The sequence below is a fragment of the Euphorbia lathyris genome, chromosome 8, assembly GCF_963576675.1.
Source record: "Euphorbia lathyris chromosome 8, ddEupLath1.1, whole genome shotgun sequence".
Lineage (NCBI taxonomy): Eukaryota > Viridiplantae > Streptophyta > Magnoliopsida > Malpighiales > Euphorbiaceae > Euphorbia > Euphorbia lathyris.
Window position 1 is genome coordinate 14,601,004 of NC_088917.1, and position 21,021 is coordinate 14,622,024.

General features: G+C 37.6%; 2 protein-coding genes across 2 annotated transcripts; one reads left to right on the forward strand and one right to left on the reverse strand.

Moving 5' to 3' along the window:
• The first annotated feature begins 6,124 nt into the window (after positions 1-6,124).
• On the forward strand, positions 6,125-8,888 carry LOC136203948 (probable clathrin assembly protein At4g32285). Its single transcript, XM_065995160.1, has 2 exons — positions 6,125-6,456; positions 6,567-8,888. Exon 2 carries the CDS (start codon positions 6,617-6,619, stop codon positions 8,570-8,572), a length of 1,956 nt encoding a protein of 651 aa, XP_065851232.1. The 5' UTR covers positions 6,125-6,456; positions 6,567-6,616; the 3' UTR covers positions 8,573-8,888.
• Positions 8,889-18,947: 10,059 nt separating this feature from the next.
• LOC136204146 (glycosyltransferase BC10) lies at positions 18,948-20,475 on the reverse strand. The gene has a single exon (XM_065995346.1). The coding sequence runs from the start codon at positions 20,369-20,371 to the stop codon at positions 19,175-19,177; it is 1,197 nt and encodes a 398-aa protein (XP_065851418.1). The 5' UTR covers positions 20,372-20,475; the 3' UTR covers positions 18,948-19,174.
• Positions 20,476-21,021: the final 546 nt, after the last annotated feature.

Consider the following 21,021-nt stretch of genomic DNA (forward strand, 5'->3'; position numbering starts at 1 on the left):
TCTGAGTGTCATGACATCTCTCCAATCTCAACAACCCAAGCAGGAATCAATAGTAAAGCTGGCCGAACTCCAGCTGACAATGGTAAATCACATGAACTCTCTCTAGGGTCAACTCCAAAAATTGTCAGCTGTGAACTCAATGTATGCAACCTCCGCTGAGGTTCATCAACTTTTCGCCTAGCTACATACTGAGCAGACAAGAACTTGTGAGTTACTCTCCTCTTCGTCCCAGTGTTCCATTGAGCAAATAAGTGAGGCAGTCCGCCTACTCAACTTGAGTAAGGATGAAATGGAAACTGACCAACTCAAGACGAACGAACTTCTACAATACTCCCGAGCCACCTTCAAACATGTACGCCACACGAATGCTCAACGTCAGTTCTATGACTCGGCTTTGCTTAAGATGTATCATCAAGCTTATGCCATCCTGCCTGACACTATCACCTGGATAGGCAAATCCCAAGAATATATTTTGAGTATGCTCAGTGCCTCTATCCGAATTCCCGGTTCTGTCTTGGACGATGGTGTTCCTGTTTTTGATGGTCTAAATGAAAGCACGTAAAGGCTTAAGGCATATTCTGTAAGGTTAACTCGTGCTGCTCTCAACGACACCTTCGTTCCTCCTCCGCCCGATGCTGGCAAAACAGGGGAGAAAGAACAAGCTGATGGAACTCAGCACCACTCAAGGGAAACATGAGGAACATCTGGTAGTCAGCAGCAACAAAAGGGAAAAGGCAAAGTTAATCCTGCCCAAGTCAATAGGAAGAAATAGTTTGGCTAGTTTCTATTCTTGACTTGTATTTTTTTGTGTTTTCCTTATCTGGTGTATTTTGTCTTGCTGACTATCTATAAACTTATACATCTCTTATTCAAACTGACTAATCTTATGTGATGCTTACTTACGTATAATGCTGATTTTTCTTAAATTGAACAAACAAACAAAAGAAAAAGGAATATACTCAACACACATTAGACTTGATACATTGGCTCTGATAATGTTTTCCCATAACTCTGATACCAAACTGACCATGTATCAAAGCTGAGTAAAAATGTGTTTCATACACTAACCTCTTCTGAAAGCTGACCTAGACTCATCTGAGTTAGATCTTGGAAGGTCTAGAATTGAACTAAGTCAGTATAAGCATATCTTAATCTTACTCAATTAAATCTTAGAAGGTTTAGAGTTAAGTTAAGTCAATAGATGCAACCCTTACGGGGGAGTAACTTCAGAAGCATAAAAAGAATTTCAATCATGGGGAATCTCATACTGAGTTCCATCAATTAAATATTTTGCCAACATCAAAATGGGGGAGTTTGTTGAAACACCTTTCCACATGATTTTGATTTGACAAAATTATTTAAGTTAATCCATGATTACGGGACAATTAAATTTAAGTGCTTTGATTTAATTGTACTAATATGTTTGTTCAATGTTGAGTATAAATATAAATACAAATGGAAATAAAAAGTAAGACAGGATGAAGTCAGCATGAGAAAACAGCACGAGCTTAGTGAAGTATAACTCAGCATGATAAAAGATCTTCAGAACAGAAGCTCAAAGATCAAACAAATCAACGAAGCTGAGTGGAACACAACTCAGCAACAAAAGTAGAGGAGTCTTCTTGAGAACTATGTCTTGCAGAACGAAGCTGACCATGGAAGCTGAGTAAAAGAGAACTCAGTATTTGAATTAGTAACAATCGAAGACAACGGCTATCAAAGTCATGCTGAGTAATCTTTAGGACATCGCGAATGATCCGTTTGCTAAAAGACAAGCTCCGACAACTGTTTGCACCAATAATAGAAACCTTGGAATTACGCAAAAGCCAATTTCGAGATGCATGGGTCAACTGTTCTTTCGTTAAAAGACAAACTGGCACAAGAAGACGAAACTTGCGAGAAGAAGACAAACCTGACGCCTGCGGAATTCAGACAACAGGATTGGCCTGCAAATCTGAAGCTGACCAGAGCCTTGTCGCAAAAAGAAGCCGTTTGGATTCAACGGACAAATCCAGAATTCAAATGGACAAGTCTTCAGAATACAACTATAAAAGGACAAGTATACTTCTTGGATCTTTAGCCGATTGTAAAAACAAAAAGAGAATAAGAGTATACATACAAAAAGCACATCAATACAAGAAAGAGATCTTACACCAAATTTCTATTCCTGTGTATATGCTAGAGTGATTTTCTTTGTAATCATCTAAAGTGTTCTTTGTCTGAAAGAGAACAATCTTGTATCAATCATAGTATTGAGAGAGTGTGCTGAGTACTCGGTTTGGTACTCAGTGGTAGAGAAAATCTAAGTGCTGGGTTATAGCGCTTAGTGGAGTTAAGTAGACGAATAGAGGACGGTACTCTTGCATATTCAACTACCTTGTAAACGGTTTGTGCTCTACCTTTAAAGAGCTCAGTATTGGATTTAAAAAGCCCGGAGGGATTCTAGGGACTGGACGTAGGCGGAGAGGCCGAACCAGGATAAGTCGTGTTGAGTAATTTCTAACTCTCCATCAATATATATTTGTATGTGTTGCTTGCTATATTTACTCAGTATATAAATTGCTTAAGCTGACACTGAGTAAATCAGAGTGCTGAGTTGGAAGCTGACTACAAAGTGCCATTTCCCAACTCACAAGTAAAACAGTTCTAGTCAGTATCTGACTAAAGCCGTCTTACGCCTCACTCGGCCACGCTGACCAAAACTGAGTTGCGAAACTCAAAGAATTAAATTAAGTCAGTGCAATTAAAGCGAAAAAGTTACATTAGTTCCTACCCCCCCCTTGGAACTAATCACAAGGGACCAACAACCTTTGCCTCTCTGAACACTTAACTACCAAAAAAACTCATTTGTATGGCGGTCAATTATAGGAATATGTGTACGTCGATAGCTAGTAACCACTGTGAGTTCCTCAAACTCCCTATTAGAGCCACTGACACCCTTAGATTCTCTATTAGGGCTACTCACACTTCTAGACTCTAGAACACCCACATTTGACGTTGACTTGTGCATCTTAGAATGATTGCAATCCAAAAACTTTTTCATGCACATCCGAGAGGTACAGTAAAAGGAAAAATGTGAACAAAATTAATACATAAAGTAGAAGGAAAATAAACCTAACCTTACTTTAAAGAAAACTGCACGAAGATGAAAAAGTAAAGTTCTTTGAAAAGCAAATCAACCAGAAGTTATAAGGAGATGAAAGGTTTTCGCGCTAAACAGTTGGCCTATAAAACCCTTCATCATTGTGTAACCGCTGGCAAAATCAAGAGGCAACGACTATTAACTCTTTCCTACTCAATCAAATATTAAACATGCTTGCCATCGAATGATAGGTATTAAAGCATTGTCTCACCTGCAATTCGAAATACACAATTAGGGGGGGGGGGGGACAACTGTAACGAATCCAATATACGAAAGACCCAAGCCTAAATGGCCTTGAGACTCTCAAGATGGCACATCCCTTTATGCATCTAGAAACCCCTCACTCTTCACACTGACTTACGACCACTGCCTCACCTAAGGGCATTAGGTAATCTCAAATTCGCATTCTGTTAGAGCCCTATTTCTTGACAATCTTACTGACTTTGGCATCATAGTGTATATAGAAGGCCCACCCAACACATATCAATCTCTAAAGACCGAGTCAATGATCGAGCTCTTGGGATAGACCCAACCCTTATACTTGGTCCGAAAATTCAGCTGTCTCCCACAACTTTCAAAAGTTCCAAATTACCTCATGTTCTTATCAAATCGCATTTAATAACTCCATATTATTTTCCAATTGCATTCAATAACCCTCATATTCTTGTCCAATTATATGCAATAATCCATTATTCTTGTCTACTTGCATTCAGTAAACCCAAAAACTTCAAATGTCCTTTGAAATTTCAAAAGTTCCTAATTATTTATCTCTTTGATGTTTTCTTTTTTACATGTGGCGAAACGTGAATATCATTTTCTTCATCCAACAAATTCCATTAAAAAATATAGGGTTATTGAATGTAATTAGAAAAGAATAAGGAGTTATTTAAAACTTTTGAAATTTTAGGGGCAGTTGAAATTTTGGACCAAGTATATGAAATAACAAACATATTAATTACATTGTTTTTTTACAATAACCCCAAATATAAATATTAATATAATTAATATCGAAATAATATAATAAATACATTTAACACAACAACAATACAATAATGGAATACATTATATAATAATAAAACACGACATAATAAAATTTTAACAATAATTTGACACTTACTTCAAAAAAAAAAAAAAAACAATAATTTGACACTATACATATAATTAATAAGATACACACTTAGATAAATTATAAAGTTGAACAATATAATAAATTAACATTCATAGAATAAACTTATAATGTTTTTTTTTTCTGAATCAATATTGATGATTGTATTTGCATTAATGGGAATAATATTAAATTTTATTTGAGTTTTTTTTTATCAAAATAATACTTATATAGAAGAGATAATAATGTCATCAAGAATTACATCTGCAAGTCATAACGGCAAATCATAAAAAATAACTACGAGCATAGAAAAGAACGTCTCTCTATTAAATGAGCCACTTTATTCGCTAGTCTAGGGACAAAATCCACCTTAAATTCCTTATTGAGCATTAATGCCTTGCAATCCCCAATTAGATCTCCAAATATAGAAATGTATCAGAATTAATCCAATCAGCAAACAATTTAGCATCAGTTTCAAATATCACCCTACCCATTTCGTTGCCAGTTGTCCACAATAGACTAGCCTTCAAAGCGAAGGCTTCAACTACGCGGGCATCATGAAGCCCTTCCATTATACCACCTACTCCTGCCATAAAAGATCTATTTTCATCCCGAACCACTGCTCCCCACCCGCTATAGCTATTGGCATGAAAAGTGGCCCCGTCAATGTTGCATTTAAGTCATTTTTTCTTGGGGCGAGACCACCCTCTACACTGCCAATACTATCCTCTTTCTTCATGCCTCCCACTTTCGCCATTACTCCTGCTACCGAGCCGCTGCTGCCTTGTTTCATTCTGCTCCATCGGCCGATCTCCGAGATCCACCGTCTGCTGCCTTGCCACTGACATTTCACCACGGTGCTGCGAGTTGCAAAGAGACCCAAAAAAATCTTATGGATCCTCGCGTTGCTGACAATTATGGGTTGCTCGCACTATCTGCAAATTCTGTACAAAACAGTAAGTAAATTTATTGTAAATTTTTTTAATTTGTTTTATAGATGAGATGAGGTGTGTTATTTTTTTAATTTATATATATATTTTTAATTTAAATATTAATTAATTTAGAATTTTTACAATTTATTAAAAAGTAATTAGGACAAAAGTAGGGGTCACATCTATTGAGAATAAAATGAGAGAAAACCGACTAAGGTGGTTTGGCCATGTGAGACGTAGAGCGCTTGATGCGCCGGTTAGGAGAACCGAAGAGTGGCAAAGGGATGTAGTGGTGAGGGGTAGGGGAAGACCTAAGCAAACTTGGAGGAGGGTGATCGAGAGTGATATGAGTTTATTGGGAATTGAGGAAAATATGGTAGTGGATAGGACGGAGTGGAGGGAGCGAATCTGTGTCGCTGACACGACTTGATTTTCACGGTTTTATATGATGGTTCATGTTAGCCGATCCCGAATCATTTCGGGACTAAGGCTTTGTTGTTGTATTAAAAAATAAATAATTTATGCTCTTATTCCAATCGGATCATATTTATATATAAAAAAAACTTTCTTTAAAATCCACATAAATTTAGTACTCTTCTAGTACAGATACAGTTAGACTAAACGCCCATTATAGTAGGACTATAGGCAGCAACCTAAATTTTAATTACATAATGATTAATGTAATTTCTATTTCTATTTCCAGCATGGCCAATCTCCACCGTTAAATTTCTTAATATAATTGTTCTGTGGGACCAAGCAACTGGATCAACTTCCACGTAGACAATCCAAACCGTAATATAAAAAATGCCGTCACTTTCACCGTAGACCGTACGCAGAGTATGTTAATTAAAATACTCCTCCACACACCAAATCAAAACCAACGCCACTCTCTCTCTCTCCTAAATTTTACTTCTCGAACACAGATATAAAATCCTTGCCTTTTTATTCAGACAAGCCCCCGATCCTCCCGGTGATATAGCTGTCTATCTATTAATTCCAGATCTCTGATCGATTCAACGACTCTGATCGTTCCACGTGTACTCCGGATTCCAACTCAGCATTTAAATCTTCTTTTGTTTCCTATTTTCTCTCATTTTCCAGCTCCATTCTTACACAGTACAACCTAAGAGAGAATCTAGAGAGTTAGAGAAGAGGGAGTTCGTCGTCCTTGATTTTGTCTCGCTGGTTGCTTCATTTTTGTCGGAGAAGTTAGCAGATCCGGCGCCGTTTTTTTCTGTTGAGACGGAAATATTTCTGTTATAACCGACACGATATCGGTAAGGGGTTTGATTAAATCTCCGTTAAACCACTTCACTAATTTTAATTATTGACTAACTAACTAACCCTACCTTTATTATAAACTGAATCGTTTTAATTTTTCAATTAGTGATTAAGATCGGCGGGGGATTCAGATTCTGATCAAATCGGACGGTCGAGATGGCGCCGAGCACAATCCGGAAAGCGATCGGCACCGTCAAGGACCAGACCAGCATTGGCATAGCCAAGGTAGCTAGTAACATGGCGCCGGAGCTAGAGGTGGCGATAGTAAAGGCGACGAGTCACGACGACGATCCGCCGAGCGAGAAGTATATAAGAGAGATCTTGAACTTGACGTCGTATTCTCGCGGCTATGTCCACGCTTGTGTAGCGGCGGTTTCGAAGCGTCTGGGGAAGACCAGAGACTGGATTGTGGCGCTGAAGGCGTTGATGTTGATTCATCGGCTGTTAAATGAAGGAGATCCTCTTTTTCAAGAGGAGATCTTATATGCTACGAGGAAAGGAACGAGGCTTTTGAATATGTCAGATTTCCGAGATGAGGCGCACTCGAGTTCCTGGGATCATTCCGCATTTGTTAGGACTTATGCTATGTATTTGGATCAGAGACTTGAATTGTTGCTATTTGATCGGAAAGGCAGCAGTTCGGGGGCTGCCTCCGGCAGCAGCACCCATGGTGAAATTGAAAGATTCGGAGGCAGAGGTGATTTCAGATCTCCGCCGCCGAGAACGTACGAATACAGCGATCAAGGAGATTACAGAAGTGAAATTGGGAACGGTGGTATGCCAAGGAGGACGAGGTCTTTCGGAGACATGAGTGAGGCAATCGGAAGAGATGGCCGAGATCGGGAAGAGAAGAAGGCCGTCGTGACTCCATTGAGGGAAATGAAGCCGGAGAGGATTTTCGGTAAGATGACTCATTTGCAGAGATTATTGGATAGGTTCTTATCATGTAGACCTACTGGTATAGCTAAGAACAATAGAATGATACTAATTGCGCTATATCCAGTTGTGAGGGAGAGTTTTCAGTTGTATGCAGATATATGTGAGGTTTTAGCTATTTTGCTTGATAAATTCTTTGACATGGAGTATCCAGATTGTGTTAAAGCATTTGATGCTTATGGTAGCTCGGCGAAACAGATTGATGAGTTGATTGTGTTTTACAATTGGTGTAAGGATACCGGTGTGGCTAGATCCTCCGAGTATCCGGATGTGCAGAAGATTACAAGCAAATTGTTAGAAACTTTGGAGGAGTTTGTAAGGGATAGGGCTAAGCAGCCCAAGAGTCCGGAGAGGAAAGAGGAGGCAGCGCCTCCTCCGGAGGCGAAAGAAGAGGAGGAGGCTGTACCGGACATGAATGAGATTAAGGCATTGCCTCCGCCGGAGAATTACACTCCTCCGCCTCCCCCTGTGGTTGCTGAGCCTAAGCCTCAGCAACCACAGGTTGCTGAGGACCTGATGAATTTGAGGGATGATGCTGTATCTGCAGATGATCAGGGAAATAGGTTTGCTTTGGCATTGTTTGCTGGGGCACCGGCTACCAATGGAAATGGATCATGGGAAGCGTTTTCCGGTAATGGAGAGGTGACTTCAGCTTGGCAGAATCCAGCTGCTGAACCTGATAAAGCAGATTGGGAATTGGCATTGGTTGAATCAGCAAGCAATTTGTCGAAGCAAAAGGCAGCAATGGGCGGCGGGATGGATCCATTGTTGTTAAATGGCATGTATGATCAAGGGATGGTGAGGCAACATGTTAGCACTGCACAATTGAGTGGAGGCAGTGCTAGCAGTGTTGCATTGCCAGCTTCAGGGAAGAGCGCAACACCTGTTCTCGCTCTCCCAGCTCCGGATGGAACAGTTCAACCCGTTAACCAGGATCCTTTCGCTGCCTCATTAACCATTCCCCCTCCTTCGTACGTTCAAATGGCGGATATGGAGAAGAAACAACACTTGCTTGTACAGGAGCAGGTAGTGTGGCAGCAGTATGCAAATGATGGAATGCGAGGCCAAACTAGTTTGACCAAGCTCAATGGCCCTGGATACTACAATGCAGGTACTATGCCTCCACAGATGCCTTATGGAATGCCTCCGCCAACCGGGTATTACTACACTCATTGATCACTATTCTGTTTATCTAATATCTATAGATAACATCTCCTTGTGCATGTCATGCTTGTATTGTATCTTTACTTCTTATGTAAAACCTGTTTAAAAGGATGTGTTTTGAATCCTGCAATTTGTGCACAAATTGGGAATGGGAGGGACCGAGAGGGAGAGACCGATATGGGGTTTTTTGATGTTTGGGAGATTATAATTCTTATGATGGCATCTCTTTGTGCTTTGTAATATTAGCATTTCCTTTGACATCTCGTCGTTTGATGATATTCTTTGTCTAGTGTTAACATATATTTAATTATAATTCGTTGAGATTTAACTGTGGTAGAAACTATATCATTCAGGTGTATTAGAAACTCCTGTATGATTAATTAGTGTTTTAGGTGTTAAATGCACTTAAGTTCGACTTGACATTGGATGCGAAACCGAGAAACCGAAGAATCGAGCTCCAAGAGGTAATCTTTAACTGATTGCAATATTTTTGTGCATTGTGCTTGTCTTGAACACAGCTTTGATAGGACTTTTATGTTAATCTATCCATACATATTTTGTAATAACCCTGTTCTGAGGTGGTGGCCTCGAAGGTTTGAGCATAGAGCAGCCTTAAATGATGGTGATGACGCAAAATCAACTGAAAAATCCCACATTGGAAAGGAAGAGTGGTGATTGAGCTGTATTACTAAGGAAGTGTTTTTCTTGGTAAATTGAGTGAATGGGTTATTGTAAATTGACTGCAGAATTTCTTACGTAGAAACCAAGCGAGACAAACTTGGGAAGAAGACAGAAACAACTAACTAGGATTAAATTAAACTAGAATATTGTTTTAGGAAATGGCTTAACATAAACAGAAGAAGCCAACGTTAATGACAAGGTAGGATAGATTAATTAGGCAAAGTAAAAAATAAGGCTATTTGAAAGTGACCTTTTGTCTATAATGATAGGACTTTTATGTTAATCTATCCATACATATTTTATAGAAGGTTTGAGCATGGAGCAGCCTTAAAAGATGGTGATGGTGATCCTATTTCGGAAATGGAGAGTGATTGATTGAGCTATATTAGTTTCCATATATGTAGGTGCGTTTTAAATCCGTGAAACCTAAGGACCAAAATAACCCATTTTCCCTCAAGTGATTGCACTTTAGCTATGCAGAAGAATGGGATTGGATTCCTATGAATTTAATTAATCCTTGACCTTTAATTTCTTATTCTTTTGTCATGATTTCATTATTCTAAAACATGGTGGTGGTTCAACAAACTTTGGACCACACCACCCATTTGTGATCATATGGTTCCAGCAATCAATATCAGTGGATCTAGATCATCCCAGATGCACCAAAAGGTGTAGGTCCATCTTTTGGTAGTAGTTAAATAGTTGTTGATGATGATGATAGTACCAAAATAATTATCAGATTGCACCCCTGAACTTTGGTAATATGTCATTAACCCCCTAAACTTGCCTAACGGAACCTTTTAACCTCCTGAAGTGGTTATAACGATCTATTAACTGTATGACTTCGTTCAAAGATATTTTAAGCAAATTCAAGGACTAATAAGGCGTTTCCATCCGAGGGGTTCAATTGGGATGGGATCTGTCTCAGTGAAAAGAACTTGATTGTCTTCTTTCATGGGGTTTGCTTGCAATTGAAAACAACTTTCCAAGAAACTGTGTCCATGGATTCCATACCCAACAAGCCATTAGAGAGCTTTAACACCAATAGACCCCACTGTTTGTTCTTTATTCTTAGCTAGCTTCACACACTCTTGTTTTATGCTCTCTTTTATCTTTCTACTCTTTTTCTTTTTCTTTTTCTGTTTTGTCTTTGTTGAAAATTATTTATTGCTCCTTCCAAATGCTAAAAGCTTTAAGATTTTGTCAATGTCAAATGTGGTCTGCCATACAAAAGAATGGCCTGCAGAAAGAGACCTGCACCTCATTCTGAGGCAGAATTGTCTTGTAGCAAGTTTCTGTCTTTACCTAAACAGACTTGTTCATAAAAGTCAATTGCTTTCCGAACTTTGAAAATTATCAGTTTACTCCTTAAACTTGTTTACGCTTTACAGCAGGCTATTGTCTCCTGAACTTATTTTTAAGTGTTGAAGTGATCCACTGGCTCTCAAAATTTGTTTCAATCAAGTGATACGAGTCTCAACTTGTTTAAATTTCTCACTTGCTCTATCACGTAAGATTTAAGGAGTTTTTTTTTTGACAAAAAGAAGGAAAACTTCGTTAATCATCTCTTAAAACATTACAAATGAAAGGAGGGACAGAATCCCGAACTCCGAGATCAGACGAAGAACCAACCACTCTAGCCAGAGTATGAGCAGTTCGGTTTGCATATCTTTTCACAAAACTAACAGAAAAGTTATCTAAATCCCGAAGAAGGATTTTACAGTCATTAATAAGGACTCCAGATAGCGAAACTGACTCAACTGAACAATGAAGGGCATTGGTTAGAAGCTGTGAATCAGATTCGAGGAGGACATCTTTGTGGCCAAGGTCACGGATCCAGCTGAGCTTCACGCATGCTCAAGCACTCAGCAACCAGTGGGTCAGGAGGATCAAGGAGAAGACAGTTTTTAGCCGAGACCAACCTATGAACAATGCAACCATACCCAACATAATTAGGCAAAGAAGATATAGAGGCATCTATGTTGCATTTCAAACGGCCTGTCGAGGGAGGAGACCACTTCACACTCTACGGAATCTGCTGACCATGCTGATTAACCACATCCGCCTGCGCCTGCTGCCATTTACTGCCATTTACTAAGGAAGGCCATTGCCGAACTGAAGATACAACCTGCAACTGAAGATAAATTGTTCCATACCCGATTATTGCGATTCCGCCAAAGAGCCCAGCAGCACATAGCTGCAAGTTGGGCAACATCATTGTCAAAATTGCTGATTACATACTGCCAGAATTGGCCAAAAGTAGTAAAAAGTGCTGCAACATCTCCAATACTCAGAGAACAGCCGGACCTGCTTCGCAATTGAGCAGCCCACGAGAACATGATAACTCGATTCAACACACACATTGCAGAGGGAGACAGTTCGATAAGGTTTGCCATATCAGATTCTTAACTCTCCATCATTAAGGAGTTAATCACATTACTTTAAGTAAAAGTCCGTTCGGCCGAGGGACGGAAAAGAAAAAAGAAAAAAAAAAGTGAAAAATACATGAGTAGATCACCTACCAAGTTTGCCAGACATTGAATTGAGATGTCAACTGCTAGCTGTTTGTGATTAAGAAGGTTGTGTAGGATTGAGGCAGCTCACCTGAACCACCTTTATTCTGTTTTAAGTATGCAACAACACATAACTTTGACTGATTTATCAATTAAGGTACATAACTTTTAATTAATTACTTTACTATATTGAGCCATTAATCGTTAATTTTTTCACATTGATGTTGATTGGTTTTGTGTTAATAAATTTATTGTGATTGCATGACATTCCGTCAAGTGCGCAAACCGTCTTTTGAGCACAATTGTTATAATCCGAGGGATATCCGAGGGTTAGTTTAATATTGAAAATTAATAGTTAGAGGCTCAAAGTAGTAAAATAATTGACGTTCAAAGTGGTAAAATTTAATCGATTGAAGAACGAAATTTGAAGAGTCTCACTTCTTTCCTCTATGCTATTAGGCATTTTCTTCTTAAGGGGCTTGCTTGAAAAACTTGTTGGTAACTTGCCCGAAATCAAATGATGATTTTCTTAAAGATCACATAACTAGTGCACATTAGAGGCATTCTTGGTGCCTTCTGCATTGTTGTTGTCCTTCACTGCTTCTTCCATAAACTTGCTTTGCTTCTTGCTTCTTGCTTGATGCTTTGATTTCTTTTTCAAGTCTCTTCCTCTTTTTAGATACTTCCGAATTTTGTACTTTTTGCTTTGCACTAATTTTCTTCTTTGGTTTTACTTCTTCTTCATCTTCTTCGTCCTCATCAATCTCTCTGTCTGAAGACTGAATTCTCATCAGCCCATAGAAATACCTCAACTAACAGATTGCTTATATATTTCTTATATAGATCAATTGCAAATTTATCAAGTCCAATATCTTCCTCTAAAATTCAACAAAGACTGATGGTTGTAACTTCCTCACAATTGGCTTTAATATAAGAAGTTCTCTTCAATATGGTCTTACTTGGAACTTCTTTCTTCTTACTGACTGGATCAGTTTCTGGCAAAAGACCCATCACAGGAGAATCTTCCATTTTCTCCTCATCATCAGATACATGTTCTCGTACCTTAATTTTTCCTAAATCCACAGAATTGTCATTATCTTCATCACTTTCTAAGGACTCCACCAGACATTGCATGATAAAACTCTTTTGTACATCCAAAGCATATTTCTCCAATCCCAAATCATTCTCCAACAACATCCTGATCTCTTCAAAGGTCAAAGAATCGACTCGTTCTTTGACGTGATTAATGCAAGAGCACATAGCTTTCCAAATCTGCGACTTGATCTCCAATGAATCAATCGTGATTTCTCTTTTCATCATGATTCTCTATTTTCAAGAAAATTTTTGTCTGACTCTAATACTAATTTGTTGGATCAAATAAATAAATTTTTACAGGTAACAGAGGAAGAGTATAATTGTTGAAAGAAAATTCTTTTACCTTACTACTTGTATTGATAGCTATTTATAGATTACAGACATGACTATTAGTAAACAACAATAACTCTTTGTGAAACAATACAACAAATACAGAAATGACTTTTAATTACAAGTTATTATTTCTAACACTTTATAGTTAAAAATAATTAGTATGTTCAAATGTTTTCCAAAATGTCAAATACATGTGTGAAAGTCATATGCCACATCCCTAAATAAAAGGTGGTTATAGTTTAAGAGGATAAATATATTCTAAATTAAAAAAAAAAGCAGTGAAAGTCAACTAAAATCCAAGTGAATTAATTCATTGTACAAAATCAAATTAATTTCACTGTCAAATTGTCAATCAGTCAGCCGAACTGAATTCATACTATATTTAATATTTGCTTTATAAAGATAAATGCATTACGTGTTTACAAGGAAAATGGATGGCCTATACATCCCTAGCTTTGTATGTGTTAAAAAAATTCAACTGCTTTCTATACTTTAAAAACGTTTTACTTACTCACTCAGTGATTTTATTTGAAATGATTTATTGATCTCTTAAAATTTATGTTAAGAGAGCAAATAGAAATTTTGATAAAGTTGAAACGTGTACAGTTTAAGTAAATTCATAGGTTAATGGATCACTCTAAACAAATTAAGGAGTCAAAATATCACTTTAAGAAAGTTTAAAGAGTTAATATATATTTTAAACATGTGTAGGGAGTGAATAAGATATTTTAAAAGTACAGGAGCATAAAGTTTGGGGTAGATAAGACATTTTAAAAGTATAGAAAGTTGTTGACAAAGAGTGAAAAATATATTAGGATGAAATAGAATTTTTGTTCATCATTTCAATATGTGATATGTTCGATTGACCATTTAGTTCTTTCTTTGAAAAGAAGAAAAGTTACTATTGATCTAAAGATAAAGCGTTACAAGGAAAATATGGTGTATTAGAGAATCATACTCCATAATCACACACAGAACCAGCTGCACGGACTAACATGTGAGCAGGGTGATTCGATAATTGTTTGACAAAATTGAGACTACCATTGTCTAAATGGTCTAAAGAAGACTTACAATCTCCTAAAATGATACCCAAAGGGGAATTAGAAGAACAATTACGTGCTAGCAACTGAACGAAGAGCTGCGAATCAGATTCAAACTGCACATTTATCTAGCCTTGTTCTTTCACCCAAGAGAGTGCCTCCCGAAATGCCTCTGCCAACAGCGCGTTCGGAGGGCCTGCTACTGCACCATTACAACAAGCCAAATAGAGACTACATTCACCATGAGCTAGGGCTGGGCGCGGATCCTGGAGATACTGGACCGGACCGAATATCCGAGGAAAAAACTCCGGAATTGGACCGGACCGTTGACTTTTTTTGGAGAACCGAACTGGATTGGAGCGTTGACTTTTTGTCAAAGAACTGGACCGAACTGGACCAAAATTTATCCAGGACCGGACCGATAACCGGATTGAATTGGATTGGATTGGACCGAACTGAAATAACCGAAAGTTTAGCAATAATAAATTTATATTTCATACATTAACTTTATATAAAGAGAAATATTATATAATATATAGTTATATATTTTGTAAGGTTTGGTAAACTAATTACAATAACATAAATTTATAATTTATTAATAAGGTATAACATTATTATATAGTCATAAAAATTATCCCGATTAATTCCCGTTTATAAAATGAAATAAAAAATATTTACCTAAAATGCTCAACTGTGGCTTCTGAATCTACGTTTAGCACAAGTGGTAGAACTTTGGATCAATTTAGGAGTTCTTTAACTCCTGCTACAGCTTGATTTGTTGTCAAAATTGGTTGAAAACTTCAACTCAAGCTTTCAAGCATGAAGAAGAAGTTGAAGATCTTGATGCTATTAAAGAATGTAATATTTACTTACCAATTATATTTCATAGTTTTATTTTAATTAAATCTTTATGAATACTAACTATATAAATGTTATTTAATTTGTAGAAATTAGTTCTGATCTTGAAATTGCATCATCTCTTTTATCCATATTTCAATTGGATATCTAAGGTTTTTTTAACCGAATCAAATGCACTTTGGTAAGCATATTTTTTTTTCCTTTTACTTTTTGTTAGTGTGTTGATTAATTTTATTAAAGTAAAAGCTAATTAATTTAACATTTGTTGATTCACTAATATGGTAAATTTTATATGTTTAGGTTGATGTTTGACTTTTACTGCTTTTGCTTTGGAAATCAAGGAATTTGTTGTGTTAAGAAGATTCAATTATAAATTGGGATGATGATTAGAGAGATTTTGCTACTGAAGTGTTGTCTTTTTTGAATTAAAGGTTGTTTGCTTTTATGGATTTGTTATTTTGTAACTTTGATTTTGTGTGTTTTTTTAGCCTTGTTGTCTACCGTAACTTTTAATACTTTGATTTTGTGGGTTTTTTTTAAGCCTTGTTGTCTATTGTAACTTTTAATGAATGTTGTTTACTTCCTAAAAAAATATCATTTATTTCAAGCTATGTAAGATAATAAAATTTTGTAAATTAAATTTTTAATTTATTTTTTAGGACTTAAACTATTAGATATTTATCCGAATCACCGAAAAATTATATTGGATTGGACCGGAATCGAATCTCCGAATCCCTGAACTGGACTGGACCGAAATTTTGGGGCAATTCAATTCTGGAGATTTATTCTTTCAATCCAATCCTGGAGATTTCCTTTTATTAATCTCCGAATTTCAATCCAATACTGGAGATTCATGAATCCCCGACTTGGACCGAACTGTGCCCAGCCCTACCATGAGCAACCACCCCGAAACCAACCAAATTTGGAGTAGAAAAAGGTGCAGCATCAAAGTTTACTTTGACAGGATCCGCGGACTGACGGACGAACCCAAGCAGAAGGTCCAGTTGAAGGCTACTTGCATTTAGTTTTTAATTGATAAATTAGTTAGCTAGCTGTAATATCTAATCCGATTGAAATGTTACTTATATTCTTTAACATATTAAATTGTATTTTTTATAGTTTGATATAATAATAAAAATTTATAATTCACTGTAGTAACATCAGACATTGTGATCAAACTAGCAAAAGGCCTTAAAAAGCTAGGTTTTTTTTTTTTTTTTACCAGCCATCGGCATCACCCGTGATAAGATGCGCTGCTGCCTCCTTATAGTCCCCAATCTCTGTTGGGGTGCCAACCTCAGTTGAAAGTGATATTATCAAAACGACATAGAATACCTATATTACCCGAATGAGGCTAATTATAATGTTGATTCTTTTTATTTGCAATCATACTATACTAAAATCTATAATTTCAATCATTATTTCGTTATTTTTTCAATAAATTTTAATATTAATAGTATTATAATTTAGGGGCGGGATATATTTTACCCTTTCAAAAACATTAGATATTCTAGTGTTTAACAAATCTCAACTACATAGGATACACACATTTAACAAGTTAGAGAAAACTATTTTTTCATAGGAGAGTTCTAACCTAACTCTCTCTCAAGAGTAGCCCTGCCTCCTTTAACTCTTCTTTTTTCTTTTTCAGACCCGTTTTCCTTCCGTGCCGCACATTTCTTCTCCTTTCCCGTGACCTGCTTTGAGGAGAAAGAAGGAAGCTTCTTCTGTATTTGTTTTCCTTCACATTCAAGTATTTTCTTTTTGTTGGTAAATTCATTTTAGTTAAAAAAATATAATTGATTGGATTCTATTGCCCATATAAACTCTATCTATTATCTCTAATTCTTTCGTTTATATCTTTTTTGGGTTCAGCAAAAGCGGAAGCATTTTATCTTGTTACTAAATCATTAGTAATTGCATTAAAAAGGATGCAAATCCAAATATTAAAGTCCTAAATGATGAAAATTGGATTGTAGCTATTTTGTTTTGGACGTGGATTTACCAGAAATATATGATTTATAATTTTTTTAGGTGTTGTTTTTATACATTGTCGTTTGTGATCTTTTTATTCCATCTATCAATCTTGTATTGACTCTGTATTTATGCAGTTTTGTTGTAGCAATCATCAATTTGTGTAGTGTTGGAGTGCAAGCTCGAGTACACTGTGAGATTGGATTTATGGTGTTTTTAATGAGGACTCTCCCCACATGTGGAAGTTTATTTGGAGCCTAAAGATAACTTAATAACAAAAGTTGAAATTGATAGTTAAAATTAGCATGGAGGATTGGCGGAAAAGGTGAAATTAACCCATGATCAAATATTAACCCAAAATTAAATCAGTCATGAAAATTATTTTGATACTTGAAATCTATTTCTATATTTAAAAACTATATATTTTGTACAACAGCAGAACGTTTTGGTGTCGGCATATTATTTTATACACCAATACATAATATCAATGCATTAATACTATTATTTTTTTTGGTTGAAATGGAAAATTAAAAAACAAAGCAACAGGACAAACAAAAGGGACAAAAGCAAACTAATACAAAAATAAAAAAGAGCAGCAAACCAGATTCAACAATCTGTGCCACAAAATAAAACTTTTCTGCAAAATCCTACGCCTGCAGCATCCTCATATATCAGCTCTTGGGTGCCTGGGAATTCATTGACAAAGAGAGTCACCCCTAAGGGAAAATCGTGAGTCTTTCCTGCCATAAAATTAGCACATCTATTTCCTTCACAATGAATATGATTCACTTGGACGAAATCAAACTTCTGAAGCAGAAGCTGGATATTTCTGATTAAAGAGCGAGACAGATGGTGAACTGGGCACTGTTTGCTGATCAGATTCACAACGTCAATGGAGTCTGATTCGACAAATTTGGTCGTCAAGTGCTAACTTCACTCTAGTATAAACTCCCCACAGTTCAGCCTCAAGTGAATTACCTTTCCCAATGTTATGCACAAAACCCTTCACCCATTTCCCAGCACTAACCCTGATCAGCTCTCCAGCTGCAATTTTGCTGAAAGGTTCACTACACGAGCCATCTGTGTTAAGCTTCCACGAATGCTCAGGGGGCTTGGTCCAGGTTATCCAGACCTCTTTTTTCTCGTGCTTGCGCTGGAGATTAGCAAGGAAAGCCCAACTGTTCAAATTTTCTTGGAATTTGCATCGTATCACCTCTCCCTTAGCATCAGGGATAACACAATTCGGTTGAAACATCATCTTGTTTCTCCATTCCCATAAGGTTGCTGCAGTTGTTAAGAACCAAATCCGCCAATTCCCTTTACCGAATTTTCGGTCCTACCCACTGATACAAGCCTCAAACTAGTCATTGCCATTCATTGTAAAAAATTCATTCCAGTGCAGCTCTGTGATAATCAATTTCCAGGTATCTGAACTGACCTTGCAGTCCCTTAAGGCGTGAGTTACTGACTCCTCCAACAAACTACATCTAGCACAGGTGCCTAGGTCAATTAGATGGCGCCTTTGTCTCTCCTTATTAGCATTTTTCTCCTCGACTGGTTTAATAGCAGTTTTCCTCAATTTCAAGTTATCTAGCCACACATCATCCCAAAAAGAGATTGACATACCATCACCCAGGCTCCAAGATAGGGTTTAAATGCATTAATACTATTTTGACAACTCAGTCAAGACTTTTTTTTTTTTTTTCATGTCATATCTGATCCATTTCTTTTTCTTACAATATCTTATGGAATAAGAATAGCTGTACAATGACATGTACTTTTGATCGAATAATAAAAATGAAAAAGAAAAGAAATGGATCAGATATGACATGAAAAAAAAAAAAAATAGAAAACGAAAAGAAAAATAATAAAAAATGAAGTAAGAAGAGCTCAAATTCAAACTTGAAAAAGATATTTTCTCATAAAGACCCAAACATTCAATCCTATTTAACAATTTTTGTTAGTAGTTGTTTTCAATAATTTACATTTTACAGTAGTACAAACCCATTTCTCAATACACACAACATTCGAGGAAAAAAAAAAAGTAAAAACAAATCACTTTTGACTTGTTTGCCCTTCAAATTCATTCTATTTTACAACATTGCCATCCTTCCTTTATCCTAATCCTTTAAAATAGCCTCCTCAGCTATTCTCAACAACGGCTCAATCGACTCAGGAGAGAATTTTCTCGCAAACAAGAACCGGTCACTCCGTTGCGTCACAGACAAATCAGAACCGTTCATTCCATCATATCCATACCTAGGTTTCTCACTTCTCAGCGCTTCGATCAACTCCGGTCCCACCTCCGTCGCATTGTACATCCGCGGGTGACCGTCGTAGCTGTCTCTCCAATCCACGTGTGTCAGCGTGGCCGACACACCGCCACGTGGATCCCACTTGTGTATGAGGGTAGAAAAGTAATTCTCCTCCGGATAACACGCCTCCTCTTTAACACACGTCAGATTGAACTTTTCCCATATCGAACGGTCACTAATGACAAGCCTCGCATGCTTACGTGTCAACACCCAAAACTGCGATCCAATCCGAAAATCCTCCAACTTCACCTCCGGTAGCATCGCGTCTTCCCCACGCGCTGCCCATCTATCATACGCCCACTCCTCATCCTTCAGTATCTCGATAAAGCTCCGCCGCGACCGTACAAGAGCGCCGTACGTGAAATCGAACGAGTGCAGCGGAATGCACGACGGAGATAGAAGAGCGAACATCGCGTTTGACTTATCGTGCAGTAACGCGTGCGCAAGCAACCGACGCGCCGCCGCAGCCAGCGTCGGAGTGAACCGTTGAGCAGGTTTTGAGTGAATCACTCGGTGAGAAAAAACGCCGGAAAACGGCGGCGTATAGGAGAATCTCGGATCGGCGTGGATATAGATGTTAAAGAGATGATTCGACGTTCGGTTAAAGTAAAGTTCCCAAATCGGAGCAAAAAAGAGAGGCGTAGTTGTGAGAAACATAAATGCTATCTTCTTAGGGTTCCGCGGCCGTACATTCACTTTAGCGGCTAATCGGAGAAGTGCGTCATCATCTTCTAGTGGCTCAGGTCGTGGCGGCGGCGGCGGCGGCGGTGGGAGGAGAGAGTTAATCGTTCTGAGTTTGATACTGCGGCGGCGAGTGTTGGAAGGATGTGATTTTTGAGAGAAAATAGTGAGTGGTGAGCGGCGGGAACTGGAGGCTGCTTCTGCGGCGGAGGCGGAGGAGGAGGATGAGGTGGTGGTCGGAGTGGTGATGGTGAACAGTACGGCTACGGGTAAACAGAGAAGTAGAGCACAGAAGAGAGAAAGTGGAGAAGGAGACATCATTTTTTTTTTTTAGTTTGTTATTTTGGGGTTTTAATTATATTAAATTTAGTTGGTGGAGAGAGAGAATCTATGGGTTGAGTGAGTGTGATTTGAAAGGTGAGGTTTTTAAGGCTAAGTGAGATACTTTTGATTTTTGGATTTATGTATATATATATATCTTCTTTTATATATTTTAGTCAAAAAAGAAAGGGAAAATAATTTTCTTTATTAGATATTAGAAAAACAACAAAGTCTTCATTTAGGGCTTTTTATTTGTGAGTTGTTACTATCATTTATATAAATTTTGTGTGATATAAAAAACTTTTACATAATATAGAGTGTTTTGGTTGGTTGAGGGTCGCTATATGGCTTGGTGCTTCCTGTACTGTAGCCCGTAAGGTCACGTGGTTGTGCATAATGGGCTTGACCAATATTTCTCATTAAGTGGATGGATATGTCGTGTGGCTGCGGGGCGTATTGTTATGGGCTAGCGGTTGGTCTGCTCGGAGAAAATGGATAGGTGACCGGTCGTGAGGAGGGATGATATCATGTCTATGTTTGGCATTTGCGGGACGATGTGATGATGAGCTGTGCGGACATATTTATTGTGCTGTCGTAGGGCGATGTATGGAAGTCGTCCGCAGAATGGCATGGGGGACTACACGATGAAC